We start from the raw sequence: 20,812 nt of genomic DNA, 5'->3' as shown, positions 1-20,812 counted from the left end.
CACTCACCCACACTCATTCTCCTACCCTCACTCAGTTACTCATTCACCCACACTCACTCTCCTACCCTCACTCAGTTACTGACTCACCCACACTCACTCGCCTACCCTCACTCAGTTACTCACTCACCCACACTCACTCTCCTACCCTCACTCAGTTACTCACTCACCCGCACTCACTCTCCTACCCTCACTCAGTTACTCACTCGCCCACACTCACTCTCCTACCCTCCCTCAGTTACGCTCTCGCCCACCTCATTCTCCTACCCTCACTCAGTTACTGACTCACCCGCACTCACTCTCCTACCCTCACTCAGTTACTCACTCACCCGCACTCACTCTCCTACCCTCACTCAGTTGCTCACTCACCCACACTCGCTCTCCTACCCTCACTCAGTTACTCACTCACCCACACTCACTCTCCTACCCTCACTCAGTTACTCACTCACTCACCCACACTCACTTTCCTACCCTCACTCAGTCACTCACACACCCACACTCACTCTCCTACCCTCACTCAGTTACTGACTCACCCACAGTCACTCTCCTACCCTCACTCAGTTAATCACTCACCCGCACTCACTCTCCTACTCTCACTCAGTTACTCACTCACCCGCACTCACTCTCCTACACTCACTCAGTTACTCACTCACCCACACTCACTCTCCTACCCTCACTCAGTTACTCACTCACCCGCACTCACTCTCCTCCCCTCACTCAGTTACTCACTCACCCACACAAACTCTCCTACCATCACTCAGTTACTCACTCACCCACACTCACTCTCCTACCCTCACTCAGTTACTCACTCACCCGCACTCATTCTCCTACCCGCACTCAGTTACTCACTGACCCACACTCACTCTCCTACCCTCACTCAGTTACTCACTCACCCACACTCACTCTCCTACCCTCACTCAGTTACTCACTCACCCGCACTCACTCTCCTACCCTCACTCAGTTACTCACTCACCTGCACTCACTCTCCGACCCTCACTCAGTTACTCACTCACCCGCACTCACTCTCCTACCCTCACTCAGTTACTCACTCTCCCGCACTCACTCTCCTACCCTCGCCCACTCACTCTCCTACACTCGCCCACCTCATTCTCCTACCCTCACTCAGTTACTCACTAACCCACACTCACTCTCCTACCCTCACTCAGTTACTCACTCACCCGCACTCACTCTCCTACCCTCACTCAGTTACTGACTCACCCACACTCACTCGCCTACCCTCACTCAGTTACTCACTGACCTGCACTCAGTCTCCTACCCTCACTCAGTTACTCACTCACCCACACTCATTCTCCTACCCTCACTCAGTTACTCATTCACCCACACTCACTCTCCTACCCTCACTCAGTTACTGACTCACCCACACTCACTCGCCTACCCTCACTCAGTTACTCACTCACCCACACTCACTCTCCTACCCTCACTCAGTTACTCACTCACCCGCACTCACTCTCCTACCCTCACTCAGTTACTCATCCGCACTCACTCTCCTACCCTCACTCAGTTACTCACTCACCCGCACTCACTCTCCTACTCTCACTCAGTTGCTCACTGACCTGCACTCACTCTCCTACCCTCATTTAGTTACTCACTCACACGCACTCACTTTCCTACCCTCACTCAGTTACTCACTCACCCACACTCACTCTCCTACCCTCACTCAGTTACTCACTGACCTGCACTCAGTTACTCACTCGCCCACACTCACTCTCCTACCCTCCCTCAGTTACGCACTCGCCCACCTCATTCTCCTACCCTCACTCAGTTACTGACTCACCCGCACTCACTCTCCTACCCTCACTCAGTTATTCACTCACCCGCACTCACTCTCCTACCCTCACTCAGTTGCTCACTCACCCACACTCGCTCTCCTACCCTCACTCAGTTACTCACTCACCCACACTCACTCCCCTACCCTCACTCAGTTACTCACTCACCCGCACTCACTCTCCTACCCTCACTCAGTTACTCACTCACCCACACTGACTCTCCTACCTTCACTCAGTTACTCACTCACCCACACTCACTTTCCTACCCTCACTCAGTTACTCACTCACCCACACTCACTCGCCTACCCTCATTCAGTTACTCACTCACCCACATTCACTCTCCTACCCTCACTCAGTTACTCACCTACCCGCACTCACTCTCCTACCCTCACTCAGTTACTCACTCACCCACACTCACTCTCCTACCCTCACTCAGTTACTCACTCACCCACACTCACTCTCATACCCTCACTCAGTTACTCACTCACCCGCATTCACTCTCCTACCCTCACTCAGTTACTCACTCACCCGCACTCACTCTCCCACCCTCACTCAGTTACTCACTCACCCACACTCACTCTCCTACCCTCACTCAGTTACTCAGTCACCCACACTCACTCTCCTCCCCTCACTCAGTTACGCACTCACCCGCACTCACCCTCCTACCCTCACTCAGTTACTCACTCACCCACACTCACTCTCCTAGCCTCACTCAGTTACTCACTCACCCACACTCACTCTCCTACCCTCACTCAGTTGCTCACTCACCCACACTCACTCTCCTACCCTCACTCAGTTACTCACTCACCCACACTCACTCTCCTCCCCTCACTCAGTTCCTCACTCACCCGCACTCACTCTCCTACCCACACTCAGTTACTCACTCACCCACACTCACTCTCCTGCCCTCACTCAGTTACTCACTCACCCACACTCACTCTCCTACCGTCACTCAGTTACTCACCCACACTCACTCTCCTATTCTCACTCAGTTACTCACCCGCACTCACTCTCCTACCCTCACTCAGTTACTCACTCAACCGCACTCACTCTCCTAGCCTCACTCAGTTACTCACTCACCCGCACTCACTCTCCTATCCTCACTCAGTTACTCACTCACCCACACTCACTCTCCTATCGTCACTCAGTTACTCACTCACCCACACTCACTCTCCTACCCTCACTCAGTTACTCACTCCCCCGCTCTCACTCTCCTAGCCTCACTCAGTTACTCACTCACCCACACTCACTCTCCTATCCTCACTCAGTTACTCACTCACCCACACTCACTCTCCTACCCTCACTCAGTTACTCACTCACCCGCACTCACTCTCCTACCCTCACTCAGTTACTCACTCACCCGCACTCACTCTCCTACCCTCACTCAGTTACTCACTCACCCACACTCACTCTCCTACCCTCACTCAGTTACTCACTCACCCGCACTCACTCTCCTATCCTCACTCAGTTACTCACTCACCCGCACTCACTCTCCTATCCTCACTAAGTTACTCACTCATCCACTCTCAATCACGGTCAGGATTTGGTAAGTGAGTGTCTGCAACGAGAGAGGAAGAGAGAATTGGAGCGTGGCGCCCCAATGTGGCTCCATGACACGGGAGTGGCGGGAGCCGCTGGAAAGCGCTGGATCTGGGAGAAAGACCAACGAGGCAGGGAACAGGCTGAGTTGGGGCGAAGCACGAAGATCCGGGGGAAACGGTAGAGATGCAGTGGAACGCACAGAAAGCCGTACAGAAGAACAGAGAGTTGGAAGAAATGGGAGAGAGCAAGGAATGTGCAGCGAGCCTTGGAAGGTGCAGAAAACCGGGGGAAGTGCAGAGAGCCGATGGAAGCCGTAAATATCCGGAGGAAAGTCCGTGGAGTGGACAATAAGTGATAAGAATCGGGGTGAGGGGCAGAGTGATGGCGAAAAGTGCAAAGAGCTAGCAGAAAGCGCCTGGAACAGGGAAAAACCTCAAGGAACCGGGAAAAGTGCAGAGCACGTGAACACAGAGAGCCGGAGGAAAGCGCAGAGTTGAGGGAAAGCGCAGAGATGCGAAGGAAAACAAAACAAACCATGAAAAATGGCATAAATCTGACAGAAAGCGAAGGGAGCAGGCGAATGGTGCAGAGAACCAGCGGGAACCGCAGAGAGATGGGGAACGCACAGGGTGCGCGGGGCGGGGAGCGGGGGGATTGCAGACAGCCCGGTCTCAGTGACAGGCGGAATGCGGAGTTAACACCACAATCAGCACAGCCAGGAGCTTATTGAATGGGGGAGAAGACTCGACGGGCCGAATGGCCGCCTCCTGCTGTTAATGTGCATGATCCTAAAATTAGTGAAAGTTATTATTACTCAAATTTACAGTTTTATTGAAATTACGTGAGTGTGCATTCCGAAGGCAATTTTGAAGCAAAGCTTTGGGCGTGGTTGGCAGTGAGGTGGAGAGAGGAGGGGGCATCAGGCAGCTTGAAAACAGGGAATTTCCCAAACTGCAATGAGAGAAATAAAGAGACAATTTCTTTATAATCCCTATTATTGTCACAAGTTGGCTTACATTAACACTGCAATAAAGTTACTGAGAAAACCCCCCAGTCGCCAAATTCTGGCGCCCGTTCGGGTACACTGAGAACTCAGAATGTCCAATCCAGCTACCCAGCACATCTTTGGACTGTGGGAGGAAACCGGAGCACCCGGAGGAAACCCACGCAGACACGTGCCATCTCCGCACAGGCAGTGACCCAGCTGGGAATTGAAGCTGGGATCCAGGCGCTGTGAAGCAACAGTGCCAACACTGTGCCGACCATCACGAAGTGCTGTTAACTGTGAAATACACAGCTCAGTGAGCTGGATTGTGATGTACACAGCTCAGTGAGCTGGATTGTGACGTACACAGCTCAGTTAGCTGGATTGTGACGTACACAGCTCAGTGAGCTGGATTGTGATGTACACAGCTCAGATAGCTGTATTGTGACGTACACAGCTCAGTTAGCTGGATTGTGACATCGACAGCTCAGATAGCTGGATTGTGACGTACACAGCTCAGTTAGCTGGATTGTGACATCGACAGCTCAGATAGCTGGATTGTGACGTACACAGCTCAATTAGCTGGATTGTGACGTACACAGCTCAGATAGCTGCATTGTGATGTACACAGCTCAGTTAGCTGGATTGTGACGTCCACAGCTCAGTTTGCTGGATTGTGGTGTACACAGCTCAGTTAGCTGGATTGTGACGTACACAGCTCAGTTAGCTGGATTGTGACATCGACAGCTCAGATAGCTGGATTGTGACGTACACAGCTCAGTTAGCTGGATTGTGACATCGACAGCTCAGATAGCTGGATTGTGACGTACACAGCTCAGTTAGCTGGATTGTGACGTACACAGCTCAGTTAGCTGGATTGTGACGTACACAGCTCAGTGAGCTGGATTGTGACGTACACAGCTCAGTTAGCTGGATTGTGATGTACTCAGCTCAGATAGCTGCATTGTGATGTACACAGCTCAGTTAGCTGGATTGTGACGTACACAGCTCAGTTAGCTGGATTGTGACGTACACAGCTCAGTTAGCTGGATTGTGACGTACACAGCTCAGTGAGCTGGATTGTGACGTACACAGCTCAGATAGCTGCATTGTGATGTACACAGCTCAGTTAGCTGGATTGTGACGTACACAGCTCAGTTAGCTGGATTGTGACGTACACAGCTCAGATAGCTGCATTGTGATGTACACAGCTCAGTTAGCTGGATTGTGACGTACACAGCTCAGTTAGCTGGATTGTGACGTACACAGCTCAGATAGCTGCATTGTGATGTACACAGCTCAGTTAGCTGGATTGTGACGTACACAGCTCAGTTAGCTGGATTGTGACATACACAGCTCAGTTAGCTGGATTGTGACGTACACAGCTCAGTTAGCTGGATTGTGACGTACACAGCTCAGTGAGCTGGATTGTGACGTTCACAGCTCAGTTAGCTGGATTGTGACGTACACAGCTCAGTTAGCTGGATTGTGACATCGACAGCTCAGATAGCTGTATTGTGACGTACACAGCTCAGTTAGCTGGATTGTGACATCGACAGCTCAGATAGCTGGATTGTGACGTACACAGCTCAGTTAGCTGGATTGTGATATCGAAAGCTCAGATAGCTGGATTGTGACGTACACAGCTCAGTTAGCTGGATTGTGACGTACACAGCTCAGTGAGCTGGATTGTGACGTTCACAGCTCAGTTAGCTGCATTGTGATGTACACAGCTAAGTTAGCTGGATTGTGACGTACACAGCTCAGTTAGCTGGATTGTGACGTACACAGCTCAGTTAGCTGGATTGTGACGTACACAGCTCAGTTAGCTGGATTGTGACGTACACAGCTCAGTTAGCTGGATTGTGACGTACACAGCTCAGTTAGCTAGATTGTGACGTACACAGCTCAGTTAGCTGGATTGTGACATCGACAGCTCAGATAGCTGGATTGTGACGTACACAGCTCAGTTAGCTGGATTGTGATATCGACAGCTCAGATAGCTGGATTGTGACGTACACAGCTCAATTAGCTGGATTGTGACGTACACAGCTCAGATAGCTGCATTGTGATGTACACAGCTCAGTTAGCTGGATTGTGACGTCCACAGCTCAGTTAGCTGGATTGTGATGTACACAGCTCAGTTAGCTGGATTGTGACGTACACAGCTCAGTTAGCTGGATTGTGACATCGACAGCTCAGATAGCTGGATTGTGACGTACACAGCTCAGTTAGCTGGATTGTGACGTACACAGCTCAGTTAGCTGGATTGTGACGTACACAGCTCAGTTAGCTGGATTGTGACATCGACAGCTCAGATAGCTGTATTGTGACGTACACAGCTCAGTTAGCTGGATTGTGACATCGACAGCTCAGATAGCTGGATTGTGACGTACACAGCTCAGTTAGCTGGATTGTGATATCGACAGCTCAGATAGCTGGATTGTGACGTACACAGCTCAATTAGCTGGATTGTGACGTACACAGCTCAGATAGCTGCATTGTGATGTACACAGCTCAGTTAGCTGGATTGTGACGTCCACAGCTCAGTTAGCTGGATTGTGATGTACACAGCTCAGTTAGCTGGATTGTGACGTACACAGCTCAGTTAGCTGGATTGTGACATCGACAGCTCAGATAGCTGGATTGTGACGTACACAGCTCAGTTAGCTGGATTGTGACGTATACAGCTCAGTTAGCTGGATTGTGACGTACACAGCTCAGTGAGCTGGATTGTGACGTACACAGCTCAGTTAGCTGGATTGTGACGTACTCAGCTCAGATAGCTGCATTGTGATGTACACAGCTAAGTTAGCTGGATTGTGACGTACACAGCTCAGTTAGCTGGATTGTGACGTACACAGCTCAGTTAGCTGGATTGTGACGTACACAGCTCAGTGAGCTGGATTGTGACGTACACAGCTCAGATAGCTGCATTGTGATGTACACAGCTCAGTTAGCTGGATTGTGACGTACACAGCTCAGTTAGCTGGATTGTGACGTACACAGCTCAGTTAGCTGGATTGTGACGTACACAGCTCAGTTAGCTGGATTGTGACGTACACAGCTCAGTGAGCTGGATTGTGACGTTCACAGGTCAGTTAGCTGCATTGTGATGTACACAGCTAAGTTAGCTGGATTGTGACGTACACAGCTCAGTTAGCTGGATTGTGACGTACACAGCTCAGTTAGCTGGATTGTGATGTACACAGCTCAGTTAGCTGGATTGTGACGTACACAGCTCAGTTAGCTGGATTGTGACGTACACAGCTCAGTTAGCTAGATTGTGACGTACACAGCTCAGTTAGCTGGATTGTGACATCGACAGCTCAGATAGCTGTATTGTGACGTACACAGCTCAGTTAGCTGGATTGTGACATCGACAGCTCAGATAGCTGGATTGTGACGTACACAGCTCAGTTAGCTGGATTGTGATATCGACAGCTCAGATAGCTGGATTGTGACGTACACAGCTCAATTAGCTGGATTGTGACGTACACAGCTCAGATAGCTGCATTGTGATGTACACAGCTCAGTTAGCTGGATTGTGACGTCCACAGCTCAGTTAGCTGGATTGTGATGTACACAGCTCAGTTAGCTGGATTGTGACGTACACAGCTCAGTTAGCTGGATTGTGACATCGACAGCTCAGATAGCTGGATTGTGACGTACACAGCTCAGTTAGCTGGATTGTGACGTACACAGCTCAGTTAGCTGGATTGTGACGTACACAGCTCAGTGAGCTGGATTGTGACGTACACAGCTCAGTTAGCTGGATTGTGACGTACTCAGCTCAGATAGCTGCATTGTGATGTACACAGCTCAGTTAGCTGGATTGTGACGTACACAGCTCAGTTAGCTGGATTGTGACGTACACAGCTCAGTTAGCTGGATTGTGACGTACACAGCTCAGTGAGCTGGATTGTGACGTACACAGCTCAGATAGCTGCATTGTGATGTACACAGCTCAGTTAGCTGGATTGTGACGTACACAGCTCAGTTAGCTGGATTGTGACGTACACAGCTCAGTTAGCTGGATTGTGACGTACACAGCTCAGTTAGCTGGATTGTGACGTACACAGCTCAGTGAGCTGGATTGTGACGTTCACAGCTCAGTTAGCTGGATTGTGACGTACACAGCTCAGTTAGCTGGATTGTGACATCGACAGCTCAGATAGCTGGATTGTGACGTACACAGCTCAGTGAGCTGGATTGTGACATCGACAGCTCAGATAGCTGGATTGTGACGTACACAGCTCAGTTAGCTGGATTGTGACGTACACAGCTCAGATAGCTGGATTGTGACGTACACAGCTCAGATAGCTGCATTGTGATGTACACAGCTCAGTTAGCTGGATTGTGACGTCCACAGCTCAGTTAGCTGGATTGTGATGTACACAGCTCAGTTAGCTGGATTGTGACGTACACAGCTCAGTTAGCTGGATTGTGACATCGACAGCTCAGATAGCTGGATTGTGACGTACACAGCTCAGTGAGCTGGATTGTGATGTACACAGCTCAGATAGCTGCATTGTGATGTACACAGCTCAGTTAGCTGGATTGTGACGTACACAGCTCAGTTAGCTGGATTGTGACGCACACAGCTCAGTTAGCTGGATTGTGACGTACACAGCTCAGTTAGCTGGATTGTGACGTACACAGCTCAGTGAGCTGGATTGTGACGTTCACAGCTCAGTTAGCTGCATTGTGATGTACACAGCTAAGTTAGCTGGATTGTGACGTACACAGCTCAGTTAGCTGGATTGTGACGTACACAGCTCAGTTAGCTGGATTGTGACGTACACAGCTCAGATAGCTGCATTGTGATGTACACAGCTCAGTTAGCTGGATTGTGACGTCCACAGCTCAGTTAGCTGGATTGTAATGTACACAGCTCAGTTAGCTGGATTGTGACGTACACAGCTCAGTTAGCTGGATTGTGACATCGACAGCTCAGATAGCTGGATTGTGACGTACACAGCTCAGTTAGCTGGATTGTGACGTACACAGCTCAGTTAGCTGGATTGTGACGTACACAGCTCAGTGAGCTGGATTGTGACGTACACAGCTCAGTTAGCTGGATTGTGACGTACTCAGCTCAGATAGCTGCATTGTGATGTACACAGCTCAGTTAGCTGGATTGTGACGTACACAGCTCAGTTAGCTGGATTGTGACGTACACAGCTCAGTTAGCTGGATTGTGACGTACACAGCTCAGTGAGCTGGATTGTGACGTACACAGCTCAGATAGCTGCATTGTGATGTACACAGCTCAGTTAGCTGGATTGTGACGTACACAGCTCAGTTAGCTGGATTGTGACGTACACAGCTCAGTTAGCTGGATTGTGACGTACACAGCTCAGTTAGCTGGATTGTGACGTACACAGCTCAGTGAGCTGGATTGTGACGTTCACAGCTCAGTTAGCTGGATTGTGACGTACACAGCTCAGTTAGCTGGATTGTGACATCGACAGCTCAGATAGCTGGATTGTGACGTACACAGCTCAGTTAGCTGGATTGTGACATCGACAGCTCAGATAGCTGGATTGTGACGTACACAGCTCAGTTAGCTGGATTGTGACATCGACAGCTCAGATAGCTGGATTGTGACGTACACAGCTCAGTGAGCTGGATTGTGATGTACACATCTCAGATAGCTGCATTGTGATGTACACAGCTCAGTTAGCTGGATTGTGACGTACACAGCTCAGTTAGCTGGATTGTGACGCACACAGCTCAGTTAGCTGGATTGTGACGTACACAGCTCAGTTAGCTGGATTGTGACGTACTCAGCTCAGTGAGCTGGATTGTGACGTTCACAGCTCAGTTAGCTGGATTGTGTCGTACACAGCTCAGTTAGCTGGATTGTGACATCGACAGCTCAGATAGCTGGATTGTGACGTACACAGCTAAGTTAGCTGGATTGTGACATCGACAGCTCAGATAGCTGGATTGTGACGTACACAGCTCAGTTAGCTGGATTGTGACGTACACAGCTCAGATAGCTGCATTGTGATGTACACAGCTCAGTTAGCTGGATTGTGACGTCCACAGCTCAGTTAGCTGGATTGTGACGTACACAGCTCAGTTAGCTGGATGGCTGGTTTGTGATGAAGAGCGATCCTAACAGCGTGAGTTGAATTGCTGCACCGGCTGAGGTTATTCATAAAGACCCCCATTCTCAACCTTGCCCCTCGCCTGAGGTGTGGTGACCCTCAGGTTAAATCACCACCAGTCAGCTCTCAGAAGGAAAGGGCAGTCTCCGGGACTATGACGACATTTCTATTTTATTTTACATGGTGGCTGAAATAATGGGGGAAACTCTCTGCTCCTCTCCTTCAATCCAATGACAGTTACACCATTCAGGCGGCATCAAATGTTATTTTGTGTCTGTGTTAGAAACGGAGAAAGGGATGCGAGTTTCTAATGAGGGGGCAAAGAGATGGTGATTCTCAAATCATAGAACTAATAGACGCTGAAATATGGATGTAACAGTTAATGAGAAAATGTTAGGATAAATGTATCGTCACATTTTGATGTGCTTGGTAACTTATAGATCACAAATAACAGAGTCTAACTTGTTGAACGGGCCATTCTCTCCCAGCAACACCGTCTCCGCCCACTCTCTACAGCCTGGTCTCCTCCTGTCAGCAACACAACAGCGACAACTCCGTGACCTTCGGCTGTTTGGCGATGGACTACTCCCCAGAAATCACCAGCCTTACCTGGAAGAAAGATGGGCAGCTGATCACCACTGGAGTTAAGAAATACCCGTCAGTAAGAAACAAGAAGGGAACCTACACCCTGAGCAGCCAGTTAACCATCAACGAATCAGAGGGAGCATGCAGCAACATCAGCTGTGAGGTTCGACACAGCGGCTCAGACAAGACCATTGGAATGAAATGTAAGTGTTGTGGAATCTGTGAGAAACAGACGCTTTGATTGCTTTATTTACATCTTTGGTCATAACACATTTATGGTTCTCTGCATAGTTCTGATTCCTGTGAGAAATAGTGACCACAGAGAAACTGTTCAAATATAATTAGTCATGTTATTCGTTACAACATCTTCTTCAAGAAATGTCTAACTTGTGTTTCTTGAAGGCCCTCCACCTGTCAACACACCAAATGTTCTCCTCACCGTGAGTTCCAATGAAGAAATCTCAAGCAAGAAATTTGCAACCATGGTCTGTTCAATCAACGATTTCCAGCCAAAGTCAATGACGGTGAAGTGGCTGAAGAATGGACAACCCATGGGTTCAGGATTTGTCACCTCGCCCCCCTGTGAAGTGAACGGGAACTTCTCGGCGAGCAGTCGGCTGATAGTCTCCGCTGGGGAATGGTTCAGCAAAGCGGTCTATACCTGCCAGGTCACTCATCAAGGAGTCACCCAAAGTCAAAACATCACCGCGTCTGGTAAGAGACACAAACAGAGGAAACAATAAATCTGCACTCTGAAGTTAATCCAAATCAGGAATTTATTGAAGTTAGTACAAAGCACAGAACAACTTCTAATTTACTGCCATGTAGTTTGTGTTTCATTCTGATGTAAGAGCTGCATGAGGGTTGCTTATCATTCACGATTTTATGAATATAGAAATAAATGTATCCCTATAATTTGAAGTCATTTAGTGAGTGAGGTGAATTAATGAAATGAAAATCTCTTATTGTCACAAGTAGGCTTCAAATGAAGTTACTGTGAAAAGCCCCTAGTCGCCACATTCCGGCGCCTGTTCGGGGAGGCTGGTATGGGAATTGGACCCGCGCTGGTGGCTTGCCTTGGTCTGCTCTAAAAGCCAGCGATTTAGCCCTGTGCTAAACCAGCCCCTGGTGGACTTGATACCAGCTTTATCCTGAGACAGCTGATTATATTTGAGAGTCAGTGGGTGTCTCAAACACTTAACTGATAACAGCTCCGGGGGAAAGTGTTGGAAAGTTCATCCAACCTATTTATGGATCAGCCTCCAGTACTTCGTTCCTGAGATCAGGAATGGAATATTTGTATTGGGAATGCTGAAATACTGATTCGTTAGAATGATATCGGGGCTGACTGTATTTCACAATGAGAGTAGTTTTCACAAACCAAACTGATTTTCCATTGCGTAAAGAAAATTAAAGGCGGTCTTTAGAGGTTGATGTTTCGAAGTTGATTATTTAGAGGTTGATGTTTCGAAGTTGATATATTCCCATTTAGAGTTCAGGCTGAATACTGCTGTCCTGATTCTGAAGACCAAACTTGGGTTAATTTCCACTTTTTTCATTCACAGATACTTCCCTTTGCACTGATGCCTCAGTAACAATACTGCCACCACAAATAGAACAGGTCTTATTGGAGGCGACCGTAACCTTAACCTGCGTCATTTCGAATGCTCCTTATGGAGTCAACGTGTCCTGGAGTGAAGCGAAGAAGCCTCTGAAATCAGAGATTGCCGAGCAGCCTGGGGCAGATGCTGAGAGTCTGGTCAACAAATTAAACATCTCCACACAAGCCTGGCTGAGTGGGGCTGTGTTTGATTGTGTGGCGAGCCATCAGGACCTGCCAACTCCTTTAAGAATTTCAATCCACAAAAAAATAGGTGAGCGGTGAGACTGAAGCAATAAGTGAGTCATTGTGTCTATTTCTAGTGTCAGTGCAGCGGTCAGTAGTTAGTATTCAGTGTATTTATGGTCCATTCTGATTGGTAATTCCACTAACTAAATACTCTGGGCGTTTAGAGTTTAAGGGGGAAATTGATATGCAGATGAATGAACAATGAAACCCAACAGTGATATTGGGTTTAGATGGAGCGAGACCATAGACCACAAGACTTAGGAGCAGACGTAGGCCATTGGGCCCATCAACACCGGTCCAGCCGGCAGTGAGGTCATGACTGATCTGATGTGATAACCTTCAATTCCTCTTTCCCGACTTATCCCTATATCTCTTGATGCGTTCACTGATTTAAAATATGTCTCCCTCAACCTTGAACATACTGAACAACCCAGAATCTACAGCCCCCTGCGTTAAATAATTCCACAGCTTCACTCCCCTCTGAGAGAGGAAATTCCACCTCATCTCTGTGTTAAATCGGTGAACCCTTACATTGTGATCCTGCGCTCTGGTCCTAGATGCTCCCACAAGGGAAAACAACCACTCAGCGTCTATCCTAAGGAGCTCCCTGAGAATCTTTCATGTCTCAATTAGGTCGCCTTCATTCCTCTAAACTCCAATAAGTACAACCCAGCCTACTTAACCTCTCCCCATAAGAAAATCCCTCCATACTCGCGATCAACCTCGTGAGCCTTCTCTGGACTGCCTTCAAAACCAATCTGCCTTCCTTAGATAAGGGCACCAAAACGATTCAAAGTATACCAGGTGTAGACTAACTAGTGCCTTGTATAGTTTTAGCCAGACTTCCCCATGTTTATATTCTATTCCCTTTGAAATAAATGTCAACATTCAATTTGTCTCCATATTACCTGCAGAACTTGCTTTGTGTGGTTTCTGCACGAGGACCCCCAATTCCCCAGTTACTTCAGCTTTCTCCATCTAAATAATATTCCGTTATGTTCCTCCTCTACCAAATGTATAACCTCACATTCTCTGTCCCTCTGTGGATTTTCTGTAATCCTCACCACTTGCCTTTCTACCAATTTTTTGTCATCTGCAAACGTGGGAATAGAACATTCATTTATTAAACACAGTTTTGAAATTCATGTATATTACTCCTCCTGGCTCCCCTCTCTCTCGCCTTCTCGTTATCACCTCAAATAAGGGCAATAAATTTGTCAGGCATGATTTCCCCTTCAAGAGGCCGCGCTGACTCTGTTGATTATATTGTGTATTTCTAAATGCTCAGCTATTGGATCCGTTATAATGGACTCGAACCGTTTCCCACTGACAGATGTTAAGGTCACTGGCCTATAGTTTCCTGTTTTTGACTCCCTCCCTTTTGAATAAGGGAGTTACATTGGCAGTTTCCCAATCCTCTAGGGATAAGGTGGGAGGAGCCTGGAGTGGAGCTTATACACCAGCACAGAACAGGTGGGCCGAATGGCCTGTTTCCCTGCTGTACACTTTCTGAAACTTTCGAATCCAATATCCATAAATTCTCAGGGTAAAGGCTTGTGTCCACCTCAGCTCCGAGCTGGGAAACCGGACAGATCCCAAACTGGGAAATGGAAACCTTTAAAATCCAACACAAAACACAATTCTCTCACATCTGACCTGCGGTTCCATTGCCTCCAGAATTCCCCATTTTATTTACATTTATTGTACATTTTCTGCAGATCCCAATCCGCGGGAACCGTCCGTCTCTGTCCTCCTGCCCTCGGCTGAAGACGTCTCCGCTCAGAGATTCGTCTCCCTCAGCTGCTTAGTGAGAGGTTTCTCCCCCCGAGAGATCTTCGTCAAGTGGACCGTCAATGACAAGCCGGTGAATCCCGGGAACTACAAGAACACCGAGGTGATGGCGGAAAACGGCAATAGCTCCTTCTTCATGTACAGCCTGTTATCCATTGCAGCGGAGGAGTGGGCCAGCGGCGCTTCTTACTCCTGTGTGGTGGGACATGAAGCCATCCCCTTGAAGATCATCAACAGAACGGTTGATAAATCCAGCGGTAAACCCAGTTTTGTGAACATTTCCCTCGCTCTGATGGACACCGTTAATTCATGTCAATGAGAATCTATCTATTGCATTTCGAACTAAAATAAAAATAATAAAGGTTTTTTCCTCTAATTGTGATTTAATTGCACAGCCGCTTAATTAATGGAGCTTCCACTTTGCTGATATTAGATCTGTTCAATGAGACCCGGATTTCTACAGGTCTCGGCCCCAAGTCTGATACAACCAGTGCTCCCATCTCAAATACACCCTGGGTTGGAGACAGAGTAAAACTCATTGATTCCAGGATTCAACAAAATATTGACTTTCCTCCCGCTGAGAAGAAATCTGTCAATTTCCCATTTCAGACAAACAAACCCATCACATTTAAATCTCGGTGTTCCTGCTTCTCCCATTATCCATCCGTTTAAAGATGATGTCAGATACAAGTTGCTGCATCACCCCCAGTGGGAACTGAATTGAGGGTCACACAGAAACATGGACCAACAATCCCCCATCAAAGAGAGGGGAAAGGGAAATTGTTACTCCACTGTACCCCACTTCCCCAACAGAGAGAGGGGAGGGGAATTAGTTAACTCACTGTCTCCCACTTCCCCAACGAAGAGAGGGGAGGGGCATTAGTTAATCCTTGTACCCCCACTTCCCCAATAAAGAGCGAGGGGGAGGGGTATTAGTTAACCTACTGTCACCCACTTCCCCAACGAAGAGAGGGGAGGGGCATTAGTTAATCCACCGTTCCCCCACTTCCCCAACAAAGAGAAGGTGGGGGCTTTAGGTAACACACTGTACTCCCACTTCCCCAACAAAGAGAATGTGGGGGCAAAGAACAAAGAACAAAGAAATGTACAGCACAGGAACAGGCCCTTCGGCCCTCCAAGCCCGTGCCGACCATGCCGCCCGACTAAACTACAATCTTCTACACTTCCTGGGTCCGTATCCTTCTATTCCCACCCTATTCATATATTTGTCAAGATGCCCCTTAAATGTCCCTATCGTCCCTGCTTCCACTACCTCCTCCGGTAGCGAGTTCCAGGCACGCACTACCCTCTGCGTAAAAAACTTGCCTCGTACATCTACTCTAAACCTTGTTCCTCTCACCTTAAACCGATGCCCCCTAGTAATTAGAACATAGAACATAGAACAATACAGCGCAGTACAGGCCCTTCGGCCCACGATGTTGCACCGAAACAAAAGCCATCTAACCTACACGATACCATTATCATCCATATGTTTATCCAATAAACTTTTAAATGCCCTCAATGTTGGCGAGTTCACTACTGTAGCAGGTAGGGCATTCCACGGCCTCACTACTCTTTGCGTAAAGAACCTACCCCTGACCTCTATCCTATATCTATTACCCCTCAGTTTAAGGCTATGTCCCCTCGTGTTAGCCATTTCCATCCGCGGGAGAAGGCTCTCACTGTCCACCCTATCTATCCCTCTGATCATTTTGTATGCCTCTATTAAGTCTCCTCTTAACCTTCTTCTCTCCAACGAAAACAACCTCAAGTCCATCAGCCTTTCCTCATAAGATTTTCCCTCCATACCAGGCAACATCCTGGTAAATCTCCTCTGCACCCGTTCCAAAGCCTCCACGTCCTTCCTATAATGCGGTGACCAGAACTGTACGCAATACTCCAAATGCGGCCGTACCAGAGTTCTGTACAGCTGCAACATGACCTCCTGACTCCGGAACTCAATCCCTCTACCAATAAAGGCCAACACTCCATAGGCCTTCTTCACCACCCTATCAACCTGGGTGGCAACTTTCAGGGATCTATGTACATGGACACCTAGATCCCTCTGCTCATCCACACTTTCAAGAACTTTTCCATTAGCCAAATATTCCACATTCCTGTTTTTCCTTCCAAAGTGAATCACCTCACACGTCTCTACATTAAACTCCATTTGCCACCTCTCAGCCCAGCACTGCAGCTTATCTATATCCCTCTGTAACCTGCTACTTCCTTCCACACTATCGACAACACCACCGACTTTAGTATCGTCTGCAAATTTACTCACCCACCCTTCTGCGCCTTCCTCTAGGTCATTGATAAAAATGACAAACAGCAACGGCCCCAGAACAGATCCTTGTGGTACTCCACTTGTGACAGAACTCCATTCTGAACATTTCCCATCAACCACCACCCTCTGTCTTCTTTCAGCTAGCCAATTTCTGATCCACATCTCTAAATCACCCTCAATCCCCAGCCTCCGTATTTTCTGCAATAGCCTACCGTGGGGAACCTTATCAAACGATTTGCTGAAATCCATATACACCACATCAACTGCTCTACCCTCGTCTACCTGTTCAGTCACCTTCTCAAAGAACTCGTAAAGGTTTGTGAGGCATGACCTACCCTTCACAAAGCCATGCTGACTATCCCTGATCATATTATTCCTATCTAGATGATTATAAATCTTGTCTCTTATAATCCCCTCCAAGACTTTACCCACTACAGACGTGAGGCTCACCGGTCTATAGTTGCCGGGGTTGTCTCTGCTCCCCTTTTTGAACAAAGGGACCACATTTGCTATCCTCCAGTCCTCTGGCACTATTCCTGTATCCAATGATGACATAAAAATCAAAGCCAATGGTCCAGCAATCTCTTCCCTGGCCTCCCAGAGAATCCTAGGATAAATCCCATCAGGTCCCGGGGACTTATCTATTTTCAGCCTGTCCAGAATTGCCAACACCTCTTCCCTACGTACCTCAATGCCATCTAATCTATTTACCTGGAGCTCAGCATTCTCCTCCACAACATTATCTTTTTCCTGAGTGAATACTGACGAAAAATATTCATTTAGTATCTCGCCTATCTCTTCAGACTCTACACACAACTTCCCATCCCTGTCCTTGACTGGTCCTACTCTGTCCCTAGTCATTCGCTTATTCCTGACATACCTATAGAAAGCTTTTAGATTTTCCTTGATCCTTCCTGCCAAATACTTCTCATGTCCCCTCCTTGCTCGTCTTAGCTCTCTCTTTAGATCCTTCCTCGCTACCTTGTAACTATCCATCGCCCCAACTGAAACTTCACACCTCATCTTCACATGGGCCTCCTTCTTCCTCTTAACAAGAGATTCCACTTCTTTGGTAAACCACGGTTCCCTCGCTTGGCACCTTCCTCCCTGCCTGACCGGTACATACTTATCAAGAACACGCAGTAGCTGATCCTTGAACAAGCTCCACTTATCCAGTGTGTCCAAAACTTGCAGCCTACTTCTCCAACTTATCCCCCCCCAAGTCACGTCTAATGGCATCATAATTTCCCTTCCCCCAGCTATAACTCTTGCCCTGTGGTGTATACTTATCCCTTTCCATCCTTAACGTAAACGTCACCGAATTGTGGTCACTGTCCCCAAAGTGCTCACCTACCTCCAAATCCAACACCTGGCCTGGTTCATTACCCAAAACCAAATCCAATGTGGCCTCGCCTCTTGTTGGCCTGTCAACAAACTGTGTCAGGAAACCCTCCTGCACACACGGTACAAAAAACGACCCATCTAATGTACTCGAACTATATCTTTTCCAGTCAATATTTGGAAAGTTAAAGTCTCCCATAATAACTACCCTATTACTTTCGCTCTTATCCAGGATCATCCTCGCCATCCTTTCCTCTACATCCCTAGAACTATTTGGAGGCCTATAGAAAACTCCCAACAGGGTGACCTCTCCTTTCCTGTTTCTAACCTCAGCCCATACTACCTCGGAAGATGAGTCCCCATCTAGCATCCTCTCCGCCACCGTAATACTGCTCTTGACTAGCAGCGCCACACCTCCCCCTCTTTTGCCTCCTTCTCTGAGCTTACTAAAACACCTAAACCCCGGAACCTGCAACATCCATTCCTGTCCCTGCTCTATCCATGTCTCCGAAATGGCCACAACATCGAAGTCCCAGGTACCAACCCATGCTGCCAGTTCCCCTACCTTATTTCGTATACTCCTGGCATTGAAGTAGACACACTTCAAACCACCTACCTGAACACTGGCCCCCTCCTGCGACGTCAAATCTGAGCTCCTGACCTCTATACTCTCATTCTCCCTTACCCTAAAACTACAATCCAGGTTCCCATGCCCCCTCTACCCTGGGGAAAAGCCTCTGACTATCCACTCTGTCTATGCCCCTCATAATTTTGTATACCTCTATCAGGTCTCCCCTCAACCTCCTTCGTTCCAGTGAGAACAAACCGAGTTTATTCAACCGCTCCTCATAGCTAATGCCCTCCATACCAGGCAACATTCTGGTAAATCTCTTCTGCACCCTCTCTAAAGCCTCCACATCCTTCTGGTAGTGTGGCGACCAGAATTGAACACTAGACTCCAAGTGTGGCCTAACTAGGGTTCTATACAGCTGCAACATGACTTGCCAATTCTTATATTCAATGCCCCGGCCAATGAAGGCAAGCATGCCGTATGCCTTCTTGACTACCTTCTCCACCTGTGTTGCCCCTTTCAATGACCTGTGAACCTGTACACCTAAATCTCTTTGCAAAATGAAGTTACTGTGAAAAGCCCCTAGTCACCACATTCCGGCACCTGTTCAGGGAGGCTGGTACAGGAATTGAACCCGCGCTGCTGGCCTGCCTTGGTCTGCTTTAAATGCCAGCTATTTAGCCCAGTGTGCTAAACCAGCCCCTGAATTAGTTAACACACTGTACTCCCACTTCCCCAACAAAGAGAAGGTGGGGGCTGAGTTAATCCACTGTACACCCGTTTCCAACAATGATTGGAGCGGCATTATTTAATCCACTTTACCCACACTTCCCCAGCAAAGAGGCAATACTAACTCATTTTACCTCCACTTTCTCGACCAAAAGAGAGGAAGGTGATGAGTGAATTCTCTGTCTTTCCACCTCCAGCAGGGAGAACCCAAAGGCAATTTGCTGAGCTGACCAGAGAGAGGGAGATTATTAACTCAATATCCTCCCAGTCCCCAAGCAGGGAGTTTGAAAGGAAACGGTTCTCTAGACTAAGAACTCAGTTATTGACATTACAAGACGTCATGGAGCTTACTGGCTGAAGGGTTTAAAAGACCATCATGATCAAGATGTTCTTAAAATATCTATTTATGCAACAGAATTCCTTCAGCACCCTTGTTCCTCTTATCCGTCTGCTAAAACTGATTCCCCATAATCTAAATCCAGACTGGTGATTGAATTCTCTCTGGGGTTTCACTGTTCTCTCCTGAGGCACCGCCTTGTATTTTTGCATTAGGTCACCTGATGTCAGCTTGCAACTCACAGAAAACACATTTATAAGCAGAAAGTTCAACATATTCTACATCGGTATCAATAATACCCACAACTGGCAAAGCTACAGGCAGCTGATACAAACACACAGACAGATAAAGACACAGACTCCACACACACATGCACAGAGACCCACAAACGTACACACACTCACACATAGACACAAACACACGCCTAGACACACACATAGAAACACATGCATAAACATACATCCAGGCACAACAAACCACACATATTTTGACACAAAAACACACGCAAACGTGCGCAAAAATTCACAGACATGCACATAAACACAAAAAAAGCACACGTTTAGACACGCACATACACACGTGCACATACACAAATCCACACACGAGCGGCTGCACAAATGTATACAAACAGACACATACAACCACATGTCCACACAGATACACAAACATATGAAACGAGACAAGCAGATTGACTGAAGAATATGAAACACAAATGCAACCAATAACATATACATTAGCAGAATTTCACGATGACTGAAAGATTTCCATTCAAACAGAGACAATAATCCACACTAACACACTTTTGGGCACACGTGGACACATATTAGCATACTCATACACATGCTAGCACAAACACACGTTAGTGCACATAGAGGCATCAATACACATCAATAGA

General features: G+C 47.8%; 1 gene segment (V, D, J or C); it reads left to right on the top strand.

Annotated features, from left to right (window-relative positions):
• Positions 1-20,812, top strand: part of LOC140418442 (Ig heavy chain C region-like) — a 62,294-nt gene that overhangs the window by 39,703 nt on the left and 1,779 nt on the right. The window contains 4 exon segments of the C gene segment in view: positions 10,916-11,215; positions 11,415-11,726; positions 12,578-12,886; positions 14,580-14,909. Of these exon segments, the coding sequence occupies positions 10,916-11,215; positions 11,415-11,726; positions 12,578-12,886; positions 14,580-14,909 (1,251 nt within the window).

The sequence above is a fragment of the Scyliorhinus torazame genome, chromosome 5 (assembly GCF_047496885.1).
Source record: "Scyliorhinus torazame isolate Kashiwa2021f chromosome 5, sScyTor2.1, whole genome shotgun sequence".
Lineage (NCBI taxonomy): Eukaryota > Metazoa > Chordata > Chondrichthyes > Carcharhiniformes > Scyliorhinidae > Scyliorhinus > Scyliorhinus torazame.
Note: the sequence above shows the minus strand (reverse complement) of the source record. Positions and strands in the feature narration are given on the sequence as shown.